The 20623-nt window shown below is 40.4% G+C and overlaps 1 protein-coding gene across 1 annotated transcript in view; it reads left to right on the plus strand.

Moving 5' to 3' along the window:
- The window catches only part of SGCD (sarcoglycan delta), a gene marked incomplete at both ends in the record, with an annotated part of 352865 nt that overhangs the window by 266036 nt on the left and 66206 nt on the right, over positions 1 to 20623 (plus strand). Inside the window, one exon of the mRNA XM_084243828.1 lies at positions 3356 to 3428. Coding sequence (XP_084099954.1) covers positions 3356 to 3428 — 73 coding nt within the window. The remainder of the gene's footprint in view (positions 1 to 3355; positions 3429 to 20623) is intronic.

Here is a 20623-nt window from a genome sequence, read left to right on the forward strand (position 1 = left end):
TTGTATGAATAAATAAATCTTTTTTGAAAAAAAAAGTGTATTTGTATTTAGCCCAAGTGGTATTCCTTCATTAGTACAACTCTTATATTTCAAGGTGTAGCTAAATGTGTTGGATTGTGATTTTTTCATTAAAACTGCAATGCTTGAGGAGTTTTGTAACAATAAATTAGTACTCCCATGTAAGTGGCAGGACCATTGGAAATGAGTCCAGTAGAAGCCTTAGGAACCTAGAGTCAAATCTAGCTGCATTTGCTAGATACCATTGTTCCTACCCATTCAGAGCTTAAGATCTGGTTGGAGGAATGAGATGAATACCTGCAAGGTCAAGGAAAAACCAACTGGCAACCAGTGAGTGTGGTGTCATTTCACACCAGTGCCCACACTGTGCTAAGCAAGAGATCCCCAGAGGACAAGACAAGACACACCCTAGCCAGGAGCACAGCTGAGCCAGCTAAGCACCCAAACTCAGGTTCAGAGCAGACCGTGTTCTTTCTACAAACAACTAGTGAGTACTTGTAATGTGCCAGAATACTCCATTAGAACACTTTCCCCCCCCCTTGGAATTGCCTAGAAGGATGGCAGAGTTCAGGACCACCATTTCTAGCAGAGTGATTCCTTCTTGAGCCCCAATCAGTTAGAAGTAAGTAAAGTGCCACAAGAGGTTCACCTCTGACAAATGAAGAAACAGGCTTAGCACAAAATGTGGCTGGAATAACAAAAATGACTCACAGATATGGTGGCTTGTTTTACACAAGAAATTGTCACTTCTCATTTTGGGATCATGGATCCGAATAAACTTATTATCTGTCCCACTGTGTGCACATGTTTTGCAGGTCAAAACTTGCAAAATGATGTTGTCCGAACTTCAGAGGCCTTAGAAAGTGATGATTAGAAATAGGTGAATCATGATGTTCCACAGCACTGTCCTAAACTCCAAATCATGAAGATTGGTCATGGATAATTGTGGCAGACTTGAAAAGAGATGATGCTCTTACTATTCCAACTTTCATAGATTGAGCTGGGCTATAGAGTGTAAATAATGTAAACAAACAGAAATAGCTGCCCCTGCCTTATTGAGATATGTAGTTTCTCATTTTCATCATTTTTTTAAATAGGGTTCAAGTGGCTAAAATCTAAGCATCCCTAAGGACGTCCCAGGGAAGTCCCTCTCAGTTGCATGTGGTTGTTAAGATGAGAGGTGGATTCCTTCAGTAGCACATTGATTTAGTGCTGAGAGGCGGCTGAGGGCATGCAGTTGGGTCTCAGACAGTGTAGAACCATCTCCCTGTGGGCACCCATGGGAATTCTGCAGGCCAATTTCATCCATGTGGCCTCATCAGTGCCTTTGGCCCTTTGCACTGCAAAAGCCCAAGAGAAGGAATGTGTACCCTGCAAAACCAAGTTAAAATGTTTAATAAAAAACACATTATAACCATCATCATGTCCAATTTTATTCTATTCTTGTATTAGTCAGGATTCTCTAGAGAAACAGAACCCCCAGGATCTATATATAGGAAGAGACTTGATACAGGAAATTGACTCACACCATTATGGAGGCTGAGAAATCCCACCATCTGCTGTATGCAAGATGGCATGCTAGGAAGGCTGCTGGCGTAATTCAGTTTGAATCTGAAAGCCTAAGAACCAGAGGTGCTGAGAGCAAGAGAAAACTGATGTTACAGTTGTTCAAGCCATCAGGCAGAAGGGCCCAGTTTTTCCTTCCTTTACCTTTTGTTCTGTTGAGGACCTCAGTGGGTTGTCCATTCACAACAGGGGAGAGCAAACTGCTTTACAGAGTCCACCAATTCAAATACTAATATCATCTGTGCTAGACATACCCAGAAATAATATTTAGCCAATCAAGTTGACAAATAGAGTGAACCATCACAATTATAAAGAATTCGATAAAAATACCCACAAGATCTGTATAGATGATATATGTATCATAAAACTATAAACATTCTTAGGAAATTTAAATAAAAATATTCAGTGGGAAGTATGGGTGCACTTTAATATATTTGAAATGATTTGGGGTCTTGAAAAGTAAAAGTGTCTGTGGTTAGAGAAAGATCTTACATATCCCCACACTTAGTATCTCTATGCCTACTGCAACTGTCAATTTTACGGGATTCTTACCAGGAATAAATGAGCTAGTATACATGAAATATATATATGATGGTATCTAGCATGTCACTCAAAATGTTAGCTTGGAATACCAGTAGTTATTCACCAGCGTATTATTTTAATGTCTATATATAATGTTAAATCAAGGCATTATTTCCCAATTTAACTTGCAATAGTTTTTTACTCATATCAAAAAGATTAAATGTTCCTATAGTTGCTCCAAAAAAAGAAACTAATTCATTTTCCAGACTCATCAGTATGCCAGAATAAATCTGGATTTGGAATAACAGTGGTAAATGGAAGATTTCTAGACATTTTAATAATGTAATAGGATTCTAGAAATTCAAACATGAATGTGAGCTATCTCATGCCTCTTTCTACAACATCACAGGACTACACCAAATATATAAAAATAAACACCTTTACTTCAAAGTACAGGATGTTGCCTGGCTAAGTTTAATTGAAAAGCTAATATCCAGTGCAATTGTCTGTGATAAACTGAGACTTAATTGATTTGAAAACACTTTAGGAGCAGACAAATCAGATTATCACAATCTTTATGGCTGGAAAGGTTCAGCTGGTGTTGACAAGTTGTAAAGATAAAAGCTTAGAGCAAAGTCAAGAGCTAAATGTCTAGATTGGGCTGGGGATCAATGTTAATATTCAAAGTGTAAAAACACTGAACTTCAGATGATCTCTCATTGCCTTCTGTGGTGTCGAACTTTTCAAGATAATGGTGTGGAATTTGATTTGCTGAAAAACTCTTGCTTAAATGTCATGGGTGAATACCTTACATCTTCACAGGGTTCTTTACCATCAAAACTACTTCTTCAATAATGGTGGGTGGGTCGTGTGATTTGCACCCTGCCCTGTAATCAGAGGGTTCAGCTTCTTTTTTCAAAATATTTCTAGTTGGGTGACATCAACAGGGGATAAGAGACCAGAGTCACCTGATGCCATTTCTGGGCATCTTTATTTTTTGAATCCAACATTGAATCTGCCTCCTGGTCTCAGCAAGAACCCTTCCCAAATAAGTGCCTGTTCTTTCAAAGGCTGTTTGCAAGAGTTGATTCCATGCTATCCTCTCACCCAGTTAAAGCCAGTGGCAAAATGCGTGCATATTGGGCTGTGTAAGAGATTCCCTGCATTCAGCTCCCCCACTGCTGCTTGTGCCCCCAGGTGACACGTCCAATGTCTCCAACCTCTGTTTGCTTTTGTCTTTTGTTTACAGGAGCAGAGGGCACAGTGTTCCCCAAATCTATAGAGACACCTAATATCAGGGCAGACCCCTTCAAGGAACTAAGGTAAATTTCTGACTGTGCTTGGGGTTGATTAGTGAGTGATGATTTCCTTTGTCTTTGTAACCAACTGATGATTCATTTTGAATATTTATTATAGCAGTATCATAACATGAATCCATAAACAGTGAGAGAGTAGAAAGAATGTGGACATAAGCTGCCTCTGAGAGAGAACGTTGGAAGGTGGAGGGTTTGGAGGAGGAGGTTGTCAGCCTGGTGATTGTGAGGCTTGGGATTCATTCATTTGCATTGTTTGCTCACTGCTGTGCTTGATGGTACCAAAAACCTGTCCAGTTACAGAACTAGTCAATTACTGGTCCTAATCAACCCCAAAGAATTGTGCTCCCTAAAAGAAACTGAATTTTACATACAATACAGATTTTTTTTTCCTAATGAGTTCTCCATTACTTGGAGTGATAGGGTGCAAGAACCAATTTTCTGTGGGTATTCTTTGTACTGGTGTTAATTTTCACACACGTGTGTGTGCTGCCTTTAGCACAAAAGGACTCTGAGAGAGTAGAGATGGCAACTATATAAACAGCTATAGAAAAGTTAAGAATAAGATATACACATAGACAGACAGATATATGACCTAAAATCCATTTCAGCCACAAAAGGACTATCCCCAGCCCTCAAAAAGAAACACATAAAGATGGTATGTTCAAACAAATATAACTGTAATTTTTACTGTATACTTACAGCTATGAAAAATTCAGTGAATGCTGGCTTCCTTTATTTATTGTAGTTCTTTTCACTACACCCAGCCATAAGTCATTATCAATAGTATTGAATAACTGTCTCATAGTAAACATCCCCCGAAAGCAAATGTATTTGTGTTACACAGTCATATCTGCTCTCTCACAATGCCATCCCAACATCCATGTTCTGCTAAAACAGCAACAGCTGTGTTGGGGTTTGTATCTCCCCAAACAGCAACACATTCTCAGTAAGTGAAGAATATACCACCTCATTACCAAACCCACAGCTTTCTCGCAAAGCCTGTAAGTCCTTGTGAATATAGGAAAATAAATTGGGCCAAAGGAAGAGAATGATTGATGGAGAATGAGAACTCCTCCTTAGCAGAGTCTCATAGACAGTGAGCTATAATTTTAAGATTATGCATCTCTCTGCAAGATTTTATATTTTACTAGGTAACTGTTTTCAGCGAGGCTTCCTCATGCCAGGGACTACGTGATTGTGTCAACTAGATCCACTGTTTCATCTTAGATATGAAAGCTGGAATTTTGTAAGCACATTCTCCCTAGGAGTTCTGTATCTAGGACTCCCTGCGAGAGCTGATCCTCAGAGGGTGTGATGAATCCTTAGGTGTGTGATGTGAGGGCTCTTTTGAGACACAATCATGGGTGGCCTGGTTGGGAGACCTGGGCCTTTCTCTCTATAGTCTTCTTTAGGGGCAGGGTTTTTATTTTACAGAACTCGACAGTTATTAGCCCTGAAGAGTCCAAAGGTAAATGTTGTCTCAAAGAGGCTGAGCTCTAAAAGCAATATGAGTTCTTTTTCCTGTGGAACTAGGTCTATATCACTTGGAAAACTGGGGGTATATTTGAGTAAAGGATTGAGAATAACTTAGGTTTAAGCAAAAAAATAACTTCTATAGTTATTTAAAAATAAAAAAAATACCAAACAACAAAATGACTACATAGTCAGCCCACTTTATAGACCCAGATCCTGGAGACCATTTGCTGAGATAATTGGCAACACACAGTCCTCTGTACAAAACCATGGGAAACCCCAAAACTTACAAATAGAATCTCTGATATTCAGATGTAAATCTCCTGAGTCTAGTGCAATGAAATAGACTCCAGGTAATAGCTGCATTTTCATCATTACTTATTCTAAGAAATAAAATATTCTCATAGGAACTATACAGAGATCTTAGTAAGTGATTCTAAAACTAGTCTTTTGTTTACATATGTTGAAAATGTGTGGATGGTTGGTGACCTCAGCTGAGTAAGGGATCTAGAATGTGATCATTTTGTCCCTCTGTTCTAGATTTTGCTGTCCTCACAGCATTCATTTTCTGCTTAAAAAAATTGAATCAAGGTAACACTGGTTTTCAATATTGTATAAGTCTTCAAGTATACATCACTATACATGATCCCCCCCCCACAGTCTAGTCCCCATCCACCCAGTATCAGTGACCTTCATTTCCCATTTCACTGTTTTGTTTTGCTTGTGCATTGGTTTTATTTTAGCTTCCACATGAGTAAAATCATACATTGTCTTTCTCCATCTTAGAATTTTCATTTATCATTTTCCCCTCTAGTTCCGTCCATGTTGTTGCAAATGGAAAGAGTTCATTCTTTTTTATGGCTAAGTAGGTTTCCATGGTGTACATAGACCACATCTTCTTAATCTACCCACCTGCCAGTGGGCACCCAGATTGTTGCCAGTTCTTGGCTATTGTGAATAATGCTCAATAAATATAGGGGTGCCAATATCTTTACAAATTAGTGTTTTCATATTCTTCAGATATTCAGGATTGAGATAGCTGGTTCGTACAGCATTTCTATTCATAATTTTTGAGGAATCTTCATGCTGTTTGGAGTATTTTTTATTGGTTCTTCTGCAACTCTCTAACCAGTTGGAGAATTTCAAATGTGATTGATAGTGCTGACACACACATACACACACACATACATTTTATAAAGGAATTTCACAGAAAAGTTATTTGTTGAAACATGAGATAATGGATCTGTGAAAGTCCCACTGCAGTTAAGTCAAAGTATTTTTAATGATGATTTGTCTTTTTTTAATAATTTTCTGTACCCAGGTTTTGGGGATCTTGTTAAGGGGAAACAAACTGAGTTCAAAAACCACAGTTTATTTATACAGAGACTGTCTCCCAAAATAAACATGCAAAGCTTAAATATGCATTGAATCCCTCACTTACCCAAACAAACTGGGGAAAAAAGCATCAGTTGCTGAGAGCATCTGAGGCTCTGCCTTGACTGCTGGTGATTTGTGTTTGTTCTAATGTGTTCTGGTTGTTGACGTGTTGCTGACAAGCAGATTTTAGGCTCTGTCACTTCTTCCTAGAAGATCTTGGGTCTCAGTCAGTGCAGCTTCCTCTCTGTTCCAGGTTTGCTTCACTGCTATTTTTCACAGTAACTATAGATACTGTATTTGTGGAGTTGGTCTTAAATGTTGGCAAATAAGCCAAAGTTAAGCTCAGAATCACAAAAGAGAGTTGCTTCTGGAGACAAATCATGAGTGTTAGCAAGATTTGCACCCAACACTCAGCTCAGGGTTGTTGTTGAATTTGCCCCTGAAGACATTTCTGAAATGACCTGTTGCTCTAGATCCAAGATTATACTTTAACATATACCAGGCAGTATTCCCAGCCCTTGAAATAAGAAAAAGTAACTTTGACTAGAAACTGGATTTTTGTAAATTCACAATCTAAAATTGGGAATATAGTAGATATTCACTTGTTGACTTTTTTTTTTCTTAGAGTCTATATAAAGACAAATGAAAAAAAGCCTGATCTCAGGCTGTGCATGATCTGAGACAGGAAATAGGCCATCCCTTTTGCATACCTTTGAATGCCTTCCTTGCTCTCAAGATTCTTTCCAACTGTGATGTTTCCTTGTAGAATTCTGATTCCAAGAACAGGTAATAGGCTGTGAAATTTTATTTCTTAGACATTTGCCATGACCAATGAAAAAAATGGCAAAAGGTTATATAGACCATTTATATATAGAGCCAACTTTGTTTCCCTAAATATCACCAAAAGCTTGCAAGAAGGCAAAGGTCTCCATAAAAGAATCCTTTATCAGCCAATGTGCTAATGTGCTCCCTTCTCCATATAACCCTGGTGAGGCTGGAGAACTGATTTCCCATTCCTTGCTGTACACCAGGAACTATTGTACCAACTTATTATTATTATTTTTTTTTGCACACGTTAGGAGTCAAATCATGTGCTAAATATTTGGAATTGAGAAATGTATGAGTATTCAAATAATGTATAGTTAAAGAGCATGAGACATAAGCATAACTCTGAATTACAAGATAGTATGATCAAAGCTTAGAAGGTGTGTAAACTTTGTCAGAGGAAACAGAATATCAGAGTCCACCTGACGGACTTAGCTAAGATTGCCCGAAGAAGGGACATCTTAGCTGCAAGAAGAAAGAGAAAGCCTAATACATAGCCTCAGAATTCAAAAGTGCAGTTGTCTGGGCCACTGAACATAGGAGCGGATAGTACAACACATTTCTGCAGCTGCTAAGAATGTCACTCTGTCATCTAAAACCATGAGTGGGGGCCTTCTTAGTGGCATAGGGGTTAAGTCTCAGCACTATCACTCCGACAGCCTGAGTTCAGTCCCTGGCCAGGGAGTTGACCCACATGCACAGCAGACCTCTCCTGTCTCTCTTGCATGCTGCTCCCCTCAGCAGAGTATTTCAGTTGATCAGCCTGTTCTGTTCCCCACTCTGTCTGGTGAATCCTCTCACCCTAGCACCTCTGGCCTATACCCTAGTTCTTCTATGCATAAATAAATAAATGAATTAAAAAAAAATAACTTGTGTGAAGGCAACTTCAAACATGATCATGAAAGACTTTAAAGATTGTTAGAAGTTTCAAACATTAGCCTGTAACATAATTCAGGACTGGAAAATTCACTGATATCAAATCTATTCTACAGTCCTAAATAAATAGAGAATGACTCTGTGGCTGTTCATTTTTCTGCATGGTGGGACCAAAGTTTTAATGATAAAGCAGAAAATTTCTAAGCTGTATCCACTGCTCCCCACATGCACTTGAACATTCTCTAGGTTTTTGGTTTTTGGCTTTTTTAATGGGTAGGTATGGAATCTGAACTCCACTGGGAATGGGTGAGATTTATAGTCTGTATATCTCATAGGGACATAAAGATCAGACAAGGCTCCCTTAAGTTGCCAAAAATGAAGCAATTTCTTTCTTTAACTTTATTTTCAAATGTCTGTAGTCAACTGAGTATTTATTGGCTTTCCGTGATTTATAAATTTAAGCTTCCAGAACTTTCTATGGAAGCTTCAGGATCCAGTTAATTGAAGTCTGGGTAATACACTTACCTTCAAACTTTCTGTACTTTCTGCTCAATCTTGCCATGAACTAAAAAGTACTCTAAAAACCAAAACTGATTCAAAAAGGAAAACAAATTCTCATCCCTTCCCTATCCTTTCCAAAAGTTAAAATACCAAAAATATTAGCTAGGCAGACTGTTTTCTTAATTAAATAGTAATTATATAGTGTATATATTATGAATTATATTTTATTATGTATCAATATCTTATGAATTATATGTATATATTATAAATTATGCAATTACATGTTATATATTATGAATTATATTTATAATTAAAATTAGATTATGATTAAATTGTAATTTTAAATTAAAAAATGATTTAATTAATTTAATATAATTACATATATTAGTTATATAGTATATATTCACACACTCATATCTATATCGAAATGGAGAAAGAGAAACAGACACAAAGAGGCTGTATACTAAACTCCTTAGCAGTAATATATAGGACAATCCCATTTTGCAAGAAATCTTTACATTTTCTCCCTTTCATGCAGTTTGCAGACTTGTTCTTCTTCTTTCCACTCTCCCCTCCAACTCCATGTACTAGTTTTTAGACTGAGTTTTTAGTTTTCTTTTGCATGTAGGGGACTCAGAATTATTTGACCCTCTAGCAGGAATATTGAAGTAATTCAAAGGAGAAATGAGGTAGTGGGCCAAATCATGGCTCTCTCACTTCAGGGACTCACAAGGTTGAAGGATCCCAGAGTGATGTCCATGGTGGTCAGGCCTGTGCTTTGAAGGTATCCTGTCCTGGGGCCTGGGTGTGAACTTAGCCTCCACACCTAACTGCTTATGACTTTGGGCAGGACTCCTAGGTTCTCCTAGCCCTGGTGCCCAAGGCAGAGGGAAAGCTCCTGAGTATTAAATTCAGCACATGGTAGCTTTTTGGAGGTGGGCCGTGCTGCTCTCTCTCATGGGTCCTCAAGAACTCAAACAGGGCATTCCCAGGGCATCAAATCTCATCAGCCAGGAGCATGTGTCCTTCAATTCACAGTGACCAACAGTTCATTTTCAATTAAGCACTAACACAAAACTCTATTGTGTACTTGCAGCTACAGTTAACAATATTGTCTATTAAAGAAAGGATCTTTCAACCACCTGAGTAGAGGAGACAGAATCTGACAATAGAAGACAGTCCATTCAATTGGATGCACTGAACTATTAACATGTCATTATGTCTGTGTCACCTCCATCTTCACTTCACACATCCTGTCGTGCCTGCCCAGAAAATATGAAGTTCTGAAAGCTACAAGCCAGGGCTTAACAAGGTCCACAGTTTTTAAGGTTGTCCAGTGTAGAACTCTGGAGCTGTTACATCTCGCCCCTCATTTGTGAGCCATCAGTCCGTGATTTCCCTCTACTTCCCTGCCCTCCCGTGTCCTGTAGCTGCCCCATTGGTAGCAGTATGTTGTTTGAAGTGGGCCCACATATTTCTTTTGTTTCCTTGCCCTGATCTTTCTCTGGGTTTCCTCCTTACCCTGGTTTTCCTAGCATATAGAAGGAGAAACAAAGTGGAGAAGGGAGATGCTTCAGCATTGGAGGAACTTCCGTCTTTCTTTTTACCTTACATCAAAAGCTCTTAGTCAAATTGTATGAGATGCTGGTGACAGGCATTTTACAAACATGAAAGAGGTTCCATTTAAAGACATCAGGCCTGTGTGGTCTAGATGTGTCTCCTCTGTGCATAGGGATTCTCCATTGCAAGGGGAAAATGAGGCAAGGAGATGGGAGGTTGCATTCAGACAGGAAGAGCAAGCTGAGAGCCTGCCTCTCTGATTTCTGAGTCTCTCTCTGATCCTCTGGTGAGTTGTGGGAAAAAGAAGACAGGAGATCTATGGAAATAAGCAATGAGATACATGGTGATCACCTTTCTCCTCTGGGTCATGGACAGACAGCACTAGTTATGGTCACACAGCCCCTAATGACAGGGATACATTTGCTCTGAGACATGGCAGTGTTGTGGCCACTCAAACTCAGTGTAGGCAGTGGATTTTGCACACTTAGCAGCCATGCTGAACAAAATAACTAGCAATTAACTCCAGCACAGGGAACATAATGGGAGACGCAATAGTGAACTTGAGATATACAAGGCTGTTGATGGTGAAGACAGCACTAGACAGTAAGAATTTGGAGACCACACTCCTATATGGAGTCTGTCACTGACCAAAACATAATGCACGCTGGCCTGTGCATGACTGGACAGGTCAAAAGCGGAGGTCATTTTGCATTTTGTAGGAAGAAGATGACTTGCAGGGTGGACTCAGCCCCCTGCCCTGCACAGTGCTCTGGCCTAGGTCAGCATTCTCCTTCAGTCCCAGGAGGAGAAGGGGAGGGGTCCACTTGGTGTCCTGTTGAGGAATGAGGTGGGCGGCTGATAGTGCTGACTGGTGGCCTTCTGGGAGCTTCCCTGCTGTGGGACTGAGGGCTCCAAAGACATACCCAGACCTCAGGGTGTACAGATACCATCTGTCCCTGACCCCATGATTCCTCAGGGCATACAGAGAGAATAAACCAGAATTCACTCAGCCAGGACTCTAGCAAAGCTGCTAGCTGGAGACCAATCAGAACATCTCCCAGAGTCTGAACTTTCTTCCTCCTTGTCACTGTAAGACCACATAACCCCCTCCGTACTCCAAATATTCCATATAATATCCTAAAGAGAGGGGAAAAATTGAAAGATGAATCATTTATCCTAATGAGCAAGTTGACATTTTCTCATGATAGAGAAGATGCCAAAATAGATTAATTTTTCTCAACAATCCAGAAGGATAAAAAGTTGGAGAGGAAAGTTAAGTCAGGTAAGAATAATTAAGCATTGCCACTGGCTTTCATGCATAAGCATGGCTTATAAATCAGGTACTTACATGCCTGTCACAAGCATCTCATACAACTTGACTAAGCATCCAGGTCCTGAGTCTGCCCCTCTGTGCCTGGTAGGGACCCCTGGGCATGATCCAAAGGAAAGAATGCTTTGAGACTCCATCTCCAGCGATCTTCCTTTCTCTGTCAGCCTTGAAGCAGCACTGATTGAGTCTGCAGTCCTGACCTGACCCACTAAGCATACTCCCCAGAGTGGTCTGGACTTTTAGTCTTTAAACCAGCATGCTACTGGAGGAAGTACCCTTTTTATTATTGAAGTAGCGTTGCATTATAAGACCATGTAGATTTCAGACTTGCACCTTTGGGCCTCTACTATTTTGGGGTCACCTGTGTAGGTCCAAGTCTGTCCACCACACCACTGCCTGGACTTACCAGCCCCTTCTGGGGAAGCACTTTAATACCAAGACACTTCACCCATGGTACTGGACTGTCCACGAAAGCTGGAGCCATCAGTCATGGGCTGTGACATCCCTGATTGTCTCCTCATTGTCATCTGCATTGAGAGAGATAATGACATATTATGTTTCTCTGAGATAAGTGGTTTTTCAAAACTTAAAATATATCTTTTAGATACATTTTTTAATATAGGGTTTAAAATCTGATTTAAAAGTCATTCAACAGATGACTCCATCATGGGATAGGGTATACTATTGCACTTCTGTCCATATTGCCTAGGCCAGCACTGGTTATGAGAGTCCCCTCCCAGCCTCAAGGCAGTGAGCATGTAGGTATTTGCCCAAATTCCTGAGGGGGACTACCTTCCGCATCAAAATGAAATACTTTGATTTTATTATTGTTTTTACCTTGATTAAAATGTCAGCAGCTGCCATTTATTATGTAAAGTGTGGGGGGTAGATTGTTCTATTATTCTTGAAAAACACACAATGACTTTCGAATCTCCATTTTCTTCCCCTTAGTCAGATGGCCCTGCTGGGTTACATAGACAGAAAATCTTGCTTAATTATACCCTTCATGGCCCTGGTTCAAAGCCAGCCTAGTTTTATTCCAATTATAACCTTTTCAAAATAAAGAGTAATGGCAGTTTAGAGGAACAAACTGACAACAGTTTTTTCAACCTGAAATAAGTTGAGAACTAGAAGTGAATTTTAAAACAATTAGACAGTAGATAATCATTTTTTTTCCTTGATCCAGAATGTTCCATGGTTTGTTAGGCTATCATGTAAATGAGAGTGAATCCATCAGATCTCCAGAAAAACCGGATTACTTTGCCTGATTTCCTGCATGCATGAGAGCTCAGGTTGGACCAGACATTTCTCCTTTATTTGCTGTCCTCAGTGACGCCTACTGACCTGAAGAAAAAACTTCAAAAATTAAAAACACCACTGGGCCCCAACCTTCAGGTGTTAGAGTTGCCCTGGGTGCTGGTCTGCCTCTCCTCTCCCACCACCCTTTACTCCTTCCAGTCCTTTCTTACTTTTTCTTCTCCCTCTGCTCTCTGGTCTCTGTTCCTTCCATTACTCTTATTTCCTGCTCTCATTTTTCCACTTCCAGACATTCTTTTTCCACGGTGGTTATCTCCAGCACCCTGCATTAATTGTAGATACAATCTTCTCTTTACTTTTGGGCTTTATTAATGATGTTTTCACATTTCTTCTGTTCTCCATTTTTTTTTTTTTCTTTAAATTCAGGTCTCTGGTTTTTTGACTGGGACTTTTTTTTTTAACACTTGGTGATTCTTGGATTTTATTTGTTATTAAGACCAGAGCACTAAGAATCTGTTGGGAAGTTATGTGAGTGTGAAGAGGGTGAGTTGAATGGTTTACGTGGAAGGTGGGGTGATCTAGCTGGAGTTTAGGTGGATGACCTCAGATGTCAGATTCTGAAGACCTTTTCTCTTGGGCTGGTCAGCTTCTCCATAGAGGGGGACTAATCCCTTACTTGCAGTGGTTGTTATGTTCAGCTGAGGTCTAGCAGTCTCCATATTCATTTTCACTTAACTCTATATCTTCCCTATAGCACTGCCACTCTCCGCTGCCCTGGTATGATAGGGCCCAGAGTTCAAGGCTTCCATTTGTGGGGTCTTCTAAGCAGCATATCAGAGATGGTGTGGTTTATGAAGAGCAGAAATTTATTTCTCATCATTGTGGAGGCTGGAATTCAAGATCAAGCTTCCAGGAGATTCAGTTTGAGGAGGGTCCTCTTTCTGGTGCATAGACAACCATCAGCCATCTTTCATTGGGTCCTCACATGGCAGAATGGACAAGGGAACACTAATCCCACTCCTGGGGGCTCCACCAACATGACCTAATCACCCCCAAAGCTCCTCATGCCATCACATTTGGGATCAGGCTTTTAACATATGAATTTCAGGAGTCACACACATTTAGTATGTAACCATGAAGTGACGTGGTCACCTGGGTAAACAGAGTGGAGCAACAGTCTAGGGGTCTGACATTTCCCATGGAGACCAATCAGCCCTTTTGCTCTCGGCTCCAGCCAGACACTCCCAACCACTAGAAGTCCTGCTGGCTCCCATCCCCACATCTGGCCAGATTCTGCAGCTGGAATCACCTTGTGGCTTGTTCTTCTCCAAACTCACAATCTCTTAGCTTTCAGCTGTCTATTACCTGTTAATGAAGTCACTATTTGTCCCTTTCTTTTCTTTCCACTTCCAAAATCTTGTCAACACATTCTTGTTGCGTCTCTTTTTCTTTATCTTTCTGTCTATATTTTTTTATTCATTAACAGTCACTGCATTACCAGTTCAGGAAGGAGCAGATTTAGACACAGCTGTTGAATCAGAAGTCCTCTCTGCACAACTTACACCCTTCCACCACTCCGCCTTGCTAGAATACCTGTGAGCATTGCTGCTCTCTTTTCTTGAAACAGTTACCCCTCTTCTCTTTCTGGATAATCCGGTTCATCATTCAGCTCTCAGTTTAAATTCACTTCCTAAGGAAACTAAGGAAATCCTATTGCAAGCACACATACCACCTACATGTCTTTACTTTCGTATTCACTGACTGAGCTGCCTTCCCCATTTGCCATTGCCCACACAGGAGTTTAGCTTAGATCGATCATTACAAATTCATCCCACTCACCCCCCAGAGTGCATCCAATCAGCAAAAGAGGTGATTCACTGCCCCTCACACTGGTTTGTAAAGGTTTGAAAGGCTCCTACTGTCTCTAGTTCATCCAGACACATATTGATCCCCATGACTTCCTTCCTTTTATTCATCCCAAGTCATTCCCAGCAGATAATAATTATTTCTCTTTCTTTCACAAACAGTTCAAAAACTTCAGGGCTGTTCTGTCTGAGGGTCCCTCATTAGTCACTCTCCAGCTGACCTGCCTCAGGGGTGCAACAGGTCTGCACTTCCTATACATTTCCCCAGTCACTGTCATCATAATTCATAGAGAAATGCAAGTCCCCTCCCACCCAGTTAAACATTTCCTTGTCACTTCCTAGTCACTGGGGAAGATGAGTTTCCAGTCCTTTCAATTCTTTTCAAAAACACAACCTGACTTGTTAATGATAATTTTCCTTGCCTGGCGCCTGAGCTCAGGCACAAACACTCTGGAATAACAAAGCCCAGAGAGGTTTGAAGCCTTTGACAATCCAAGAGCCCGGCCCCTAACCTTGAATAGAAAATAGATGCTAATAAATTCAGGGTCTTATAAATGTGAATTACAATCATTTCACACTTCGTGGCAGCTTCATGCTGAAGAAATAGCTTAACACTTAATTACAATGCTTGTCCCTTCATTAAAGGCAGATGACATTCCTCAGATAGAGTTTGCAATGACATCTGAGGAAAGGAGTTCAGAAATCCATTAGTTATTCATGATGGAGAATATTGACTGTGTACAGATTAAAGGAGAGTGTTGACATCCTTCTTAACATGATGCATCTGTCTATTAGTGTGAGGTTCTCCCTGTGATCCTCATGGAAAGCTCTTTGGTAAATGAAGAAAATGCCCTTCAGCCTTTGAATGCAGAAATATAATGAAAATGTGTGTGCTGAGTGGGGTTATATTGGAGAGCAGTTGGCTTGGGACTTCTGGTCACCCACTCCGCATATGACTGTCCTGGGGTTTGAGGACCATTTTTGAGACAACTATAATGGATTAGACATGCCATTCCCTTCCTCCACAGCCCCTGCCCCTGTTGCAACAGTTCAGTTCTTCCATGTCTCGCTCAAAAACTAGAAGTCGTTTCCTAGTGAACAAAGTCTGGAGGGTCTTTCCTCCTGGCATATATAATAATCCCAGAGCTTGAACTTTGCAGTGACTAAGGGAACAGGCAAAGGCTCAGTTCCCCCTATCTGTGCAAGCTTGATATTCTTACAGAATTGTGCTCTTCGTTCCAAACCTAGAATGACTCAGGAGTGAGGGCAGAGGAACAAAAAGTGAGATAAATGAACATCAGAAAGCAATTTCTAATTGTCTCAAGTGCTGATTCCTGTTCCTTAGAGATTCTGAGCTTCCCATCACTGGGAAACTCAAGGGATAGGACAATTGCAGGGATGGGCAAGAGTCAGAGGAGGGAGACTGTAATGAAATGGCCTCTCAGCTCTATTGTAATGTGAACACACGGGCTTCAAGGTACAGATGCCCCGACTCATGATGGCTCAGTTTAGGATTATTTGATTGTATGACTTTATTTATTTATTTGACTTTAGGATTACTTGACTTCACAATGTTACAAAAGTGATACCCATTCAGTGAAAACCATACTTGGAATTTAGATCTTTTCCCAGGCTTGTGAGATGTGATAGGGTCATCTCCCACTCAGCCACGTGATCACAAGGGGAAACTGCTATTTGGTGTTTCATTCTGCAGACAATATTTAATAAGTTCTCCAAGATAGTCAACATTTTTAACTTTTTTATAAAATAGTCTTTGTGTGAGATGTTTTTCCCCAGCTCTCAGCTCATGGAGGTGCTCTGAGCACATTTTAGACAGTTTGGGTGAGGATGTGATGTGCAGTAGGTAAACCAATGCATTTTCAATTTATGGTATTTTCAACTTATGTTGGGTTTGCTTGTAACCCCACTGTAAGTTGAGGGAGACGTGTACTGCTCAAAACTTTACTGGATCTCTTCAATTCCTTTTAAAAATTCTGTTCACTGAGTAGTAGAAGGACATAATCTGTGACTATCATTGATGGATTTCTTTTCATTTTTCACTTATATCATGGGTAGTCATAGAATAATTCACACTATTACAGTGTTTTATAAATTTCAAAGTATTTTCAAAAATACTCCCTCAGAAACCACTTAAAGCATCCATGGTACAGAATGAGGAGCCTTGGGGTCAACTTTCAACCCCCTCTGTTTGGCACAATGGAGAGTCTCTCCTCAGTAAGACCCCAAGGTTTCAGCATGTAGGACAGGGTGCCTGACAGAATTGCAGCATAAAGTACAGGGTGAGAGTGGAATAATCTGGACAGATCACCAGACCTGGATTCTAGCATTACTGCCTGCTCGGTTGAGACTCTGGGCAAGGTTTAAAACCCAATTCCTTCATTATGAACAGGTGAGTAACAGCAGCACCAAACTCAGAAGGATTTGTGAGAATTGAGTGGCATGGCATATATAAATAGCTTCAAAATTACTGGACTTTAGGGCTCAAATATTGGTTTTGGGTGCTTTGTCATTGAAACAACCAATTATTAATCATTCTTGGTGATGGCCAAGGAATCTGCCCCAGTGACTGGGTAGTTCTGCTGTCATGTGCTGTCTAAATAATGGTCAGCAACCAGGAAAGAGCTTATTTTGTACAAGTCAGTATCATAAAGACAACAGCACAAGTGTGAGCTGGTGAGTTGACCCAATATTAAAAATGAATTGGAATTTTCTCATAGCAAAGGCATTTGCTGTCTGTGTTAAGGCTTGACCTTGACCTCAAGAAAGGAAAAATGAGAGAGACTTAATCACCACCCAGAGAAGATGACATGAAAATCTTGAGTACTTTTTAATACTGATACCACAAAGAACCGTTTCTGAAGTGAGTTGCAGTGTGGTGAGGGCTAACCGTAAAACTACATGTAGCAACCAAAAAACTCACCTCCCTGGCTCCTTTGACCATTTGTAGGAAGAAAAAAATACTCTATTTCCTCCTTCTTTGATTATTTACAGTTGTACTGAGGTTGAGAGCAGCTTTGCAGAGGGATGATTCCAAGCAGAAATTCCCAGAAACAAGACACTTTATATGGGTACCTTTTATCTCCATTGCCACCAGGCAATGGATGAAAACCTGACATCAGTGGTTCTCATCACACTAGCAGGAAAATGAAATTACATATTTAACTCTACTGAGGTTTTTTTTTCTTTTCATTTTTCACATTGATAACTTTGCATCATCCTAGAGACTGTCCATTTATGTTTACATACATTCATAAATTGTTTGATCTTCCATTAAATTGTAACCATATAAGTTATGCTGTTTTCTTCCCCCTGGAGGGCATGAATGGGTACCAATTTTTCATGTGGCTTGGATTTTTATCTCACATCCACAGGTTTTTTTAATCTCACATCCACCACTGAACCCTTGCTTCCTACCTGCCACCTGTTGCTGGATCAGATTAACCTGCAAGATAACGTGGCTGCTGTGGTTTTTCTAATAAAGTGAATTATCCTTGAAAATAGTTAGACACCCATTAAAACCAACCCCCAGCAGTTATTTTCAAAGAGCTTAAGTCTCTTACCAGACACTACTAATGAGGTCCAGAACATCACAAAGACCACAATATGCACCTGTTTCTGTGGAAGCAGTTGCAACCTGGGACCTCAATACAGGCTACGCAGTGCTGACCCTTTGACCACCAAGACCTCTAAGACTTTTTCGTGTTGAACCCAAAGTCTTAGCAATATCTGGGATGCCGCCTGTAGAGCAGGACCTTGGAGAGCAGCCTCAGCGAGCAGCCTCAGCATGTCTTGTCACAAATTGAATTCATCCAAAAGTCTTTGACATGACATTTGCTGCCAGAAATGTACATTTCAGCTTGAAATTGACTTGAACTCTAGCTAGACTGACCAGGCTAGACACATAACTATAACTCAAATGCATCCATTCCTTCCACAAATATTTGAAGAGTGATGACAAAGTTGATATGCATGCTTGGGAGTCAGAGATGAACAGGACAGATGTGCCCTCATGGAGTTTGTCTCCTATCAGAGGAAACCTTGAGTAACTCAGGCAAAGTGACCTGTCTCTAGAGAGCACATTCCTGCGGCTTGTAACAGTCTGGTTCCTTTGTGTGTCTTATCTCCTTTAACCCTTACATCAGAAGAAGCAAGCCTGTAATAATTCCCATTTTATAGATGAGGGACAAGCGACTCTTGATGGTTCAGGGTCTTACTCAAAGGTATTACAGGAACCAGGAAAAGAAATCTGATGCCTTATTTTACTTTCTACTCCTCCAGCTCAACCATACCACCACATAAAAGAAATCTGTTCTCAACTAGAAGGTGAAAGGCACTTCGCTGTCTGTACTGCAAGTCTTATGCCTTATGTCTTATATCCTACTGCATTTATTTACAAAGGCTTTCAGACTTTCTGATGAGTAAAAGTAACTGGAGGACATTAGCAAAAAAAGCCCAAAGTTCAGCTATCAGGCCACTGCCACAGGAGAAATGGCTGTCATTAAGAACACATCCACTCCATGGGGAAAATGCAGCTCAACAAAATTTATTTTTCAGTCACAGCCTACTGACCCTGGGGCTTTCTCTCAAGGTGGAGATTAGTTAGAGCTAAGCAGAAAGCATGAAGCCCCTGTCTTCACAGCCTTTTGTATCATGTCATTATTATCCATCCATTCCCTTGTTTATTGTTCATCTTCCTGGCTGGTTGCAAATGCTAAGCCAGTGAGTTTCAACTGCTGCTTCATAGAGAACCACATGAGGTGCTTAAGAATAATCCTGATTTCCAGCCCCCATTTTAGACAATTTAATAAGAATCTGGAGGTGTAAATATTATTCAGAGCTTGCCTGGTGACTGCAGGGTATATAGTTAAGGTTGGAACCAGGTCTCAGGAGGACAGGTAGCAAAACTGCCCTCCTTACCGCACACACACACTAAGTATTGTAAATTCTGAAACAGTGCTTCACCTGTGCTTCGACACTCAGTGTAAGCTTGTTGAGTAAGTGAATGAATGGAGAGATGAAAGGAGGGGTGAGTGAGCAAATGAATGAAGAAACCGATGATTGATCATGACAGTGAATGGAATGGAGTAAGTTCTTAAACTAGAATGGCAGTTATTAGAGAATTATTTACAGTTGACTATATGGTGGTTCAGATTCTGTGGACTATTGCACCAGAAAAAAAAAAAGAGACCATTAGAGGTTTTAGATAAGTGTATGAAAAAATAAATAGCAAACTGTGGGGTGTTCACATCTAAAAGTAGCATTTTCTTTGCCTGCCTTAATACCACATTAGTACCCAGTCCTGGAACACTCCTATCTCTGGTCAGGCAGGTGCAACATCAAAGGTAATGGTTTATTATTATTTCATCAGTGAACCATGTTTGTTTGAAGGAAGCAAAGATAACAAAGAGGAAATTATAGTTTGTGTGGAGTCATCGGATTGCCTATAAACAAGCAATAAAAGGGAAGTGTCCGCAAGCAATTGAGAATTCCATGTTCATCCTCCAAATGCAGAGACATGCAAGGCAATCAGTTCATGCCCATTCACATTTTAATTGGGAGTGGGAGGAAGATAATACCAAACCTTGCACACCTGGGCAACCCACAATTTCCTTGTTATGACATTACTGCATCCCTGGATAATTCTGCACATGCTGATTTTTCTCCCCACATTTATTCACATAAAATTTCGAGTCGCAGGGACCAGTGGAAAGACCAGTGGAGAAAGGAGCATTTGTATGGATTTTTGTTGATGTGCCTAGTGATGCTTTGTCTGTATGTCACTTGCTTGTCAGCTGAGATGGCTCTGTCCCCTACTGCCCACCTGGCAGAGTGAGCCAAGTGGTATATCCCTCCTGAGCCCTTCCTTTCAGTGTCTGGTCATGTCTGATTTGACCTTCTGCAAAGGTACCAGGTTAAGAATAAACCCCACCACTAGACCTATCACTTCTGTGCAAAGTAGAAAAAGACCACCCTTCCCCACAGGTCTCTTAACTTCTATCTACCAGAAAATTGTCATAATATAGTGATCATTTTTTTAGAGCAAGACAGGTATTGCCATGTCATGGAAATTATAAGTGTACAAATCTATGATGCCTATATTTGAATTGCCCCTCCGT

This window comes from Talpa europaea (assembly GCF_964194135.1).
Source record: "Talpa europaea genome assembly, chromosome: 9".
In the NCBI taxonomy this organism is placed as follows: Eukaryota; Metazoa; Chordata; class Mammalia; order Eulipotyphla; family Talpidae; genus Talpa; species Talpa europaea.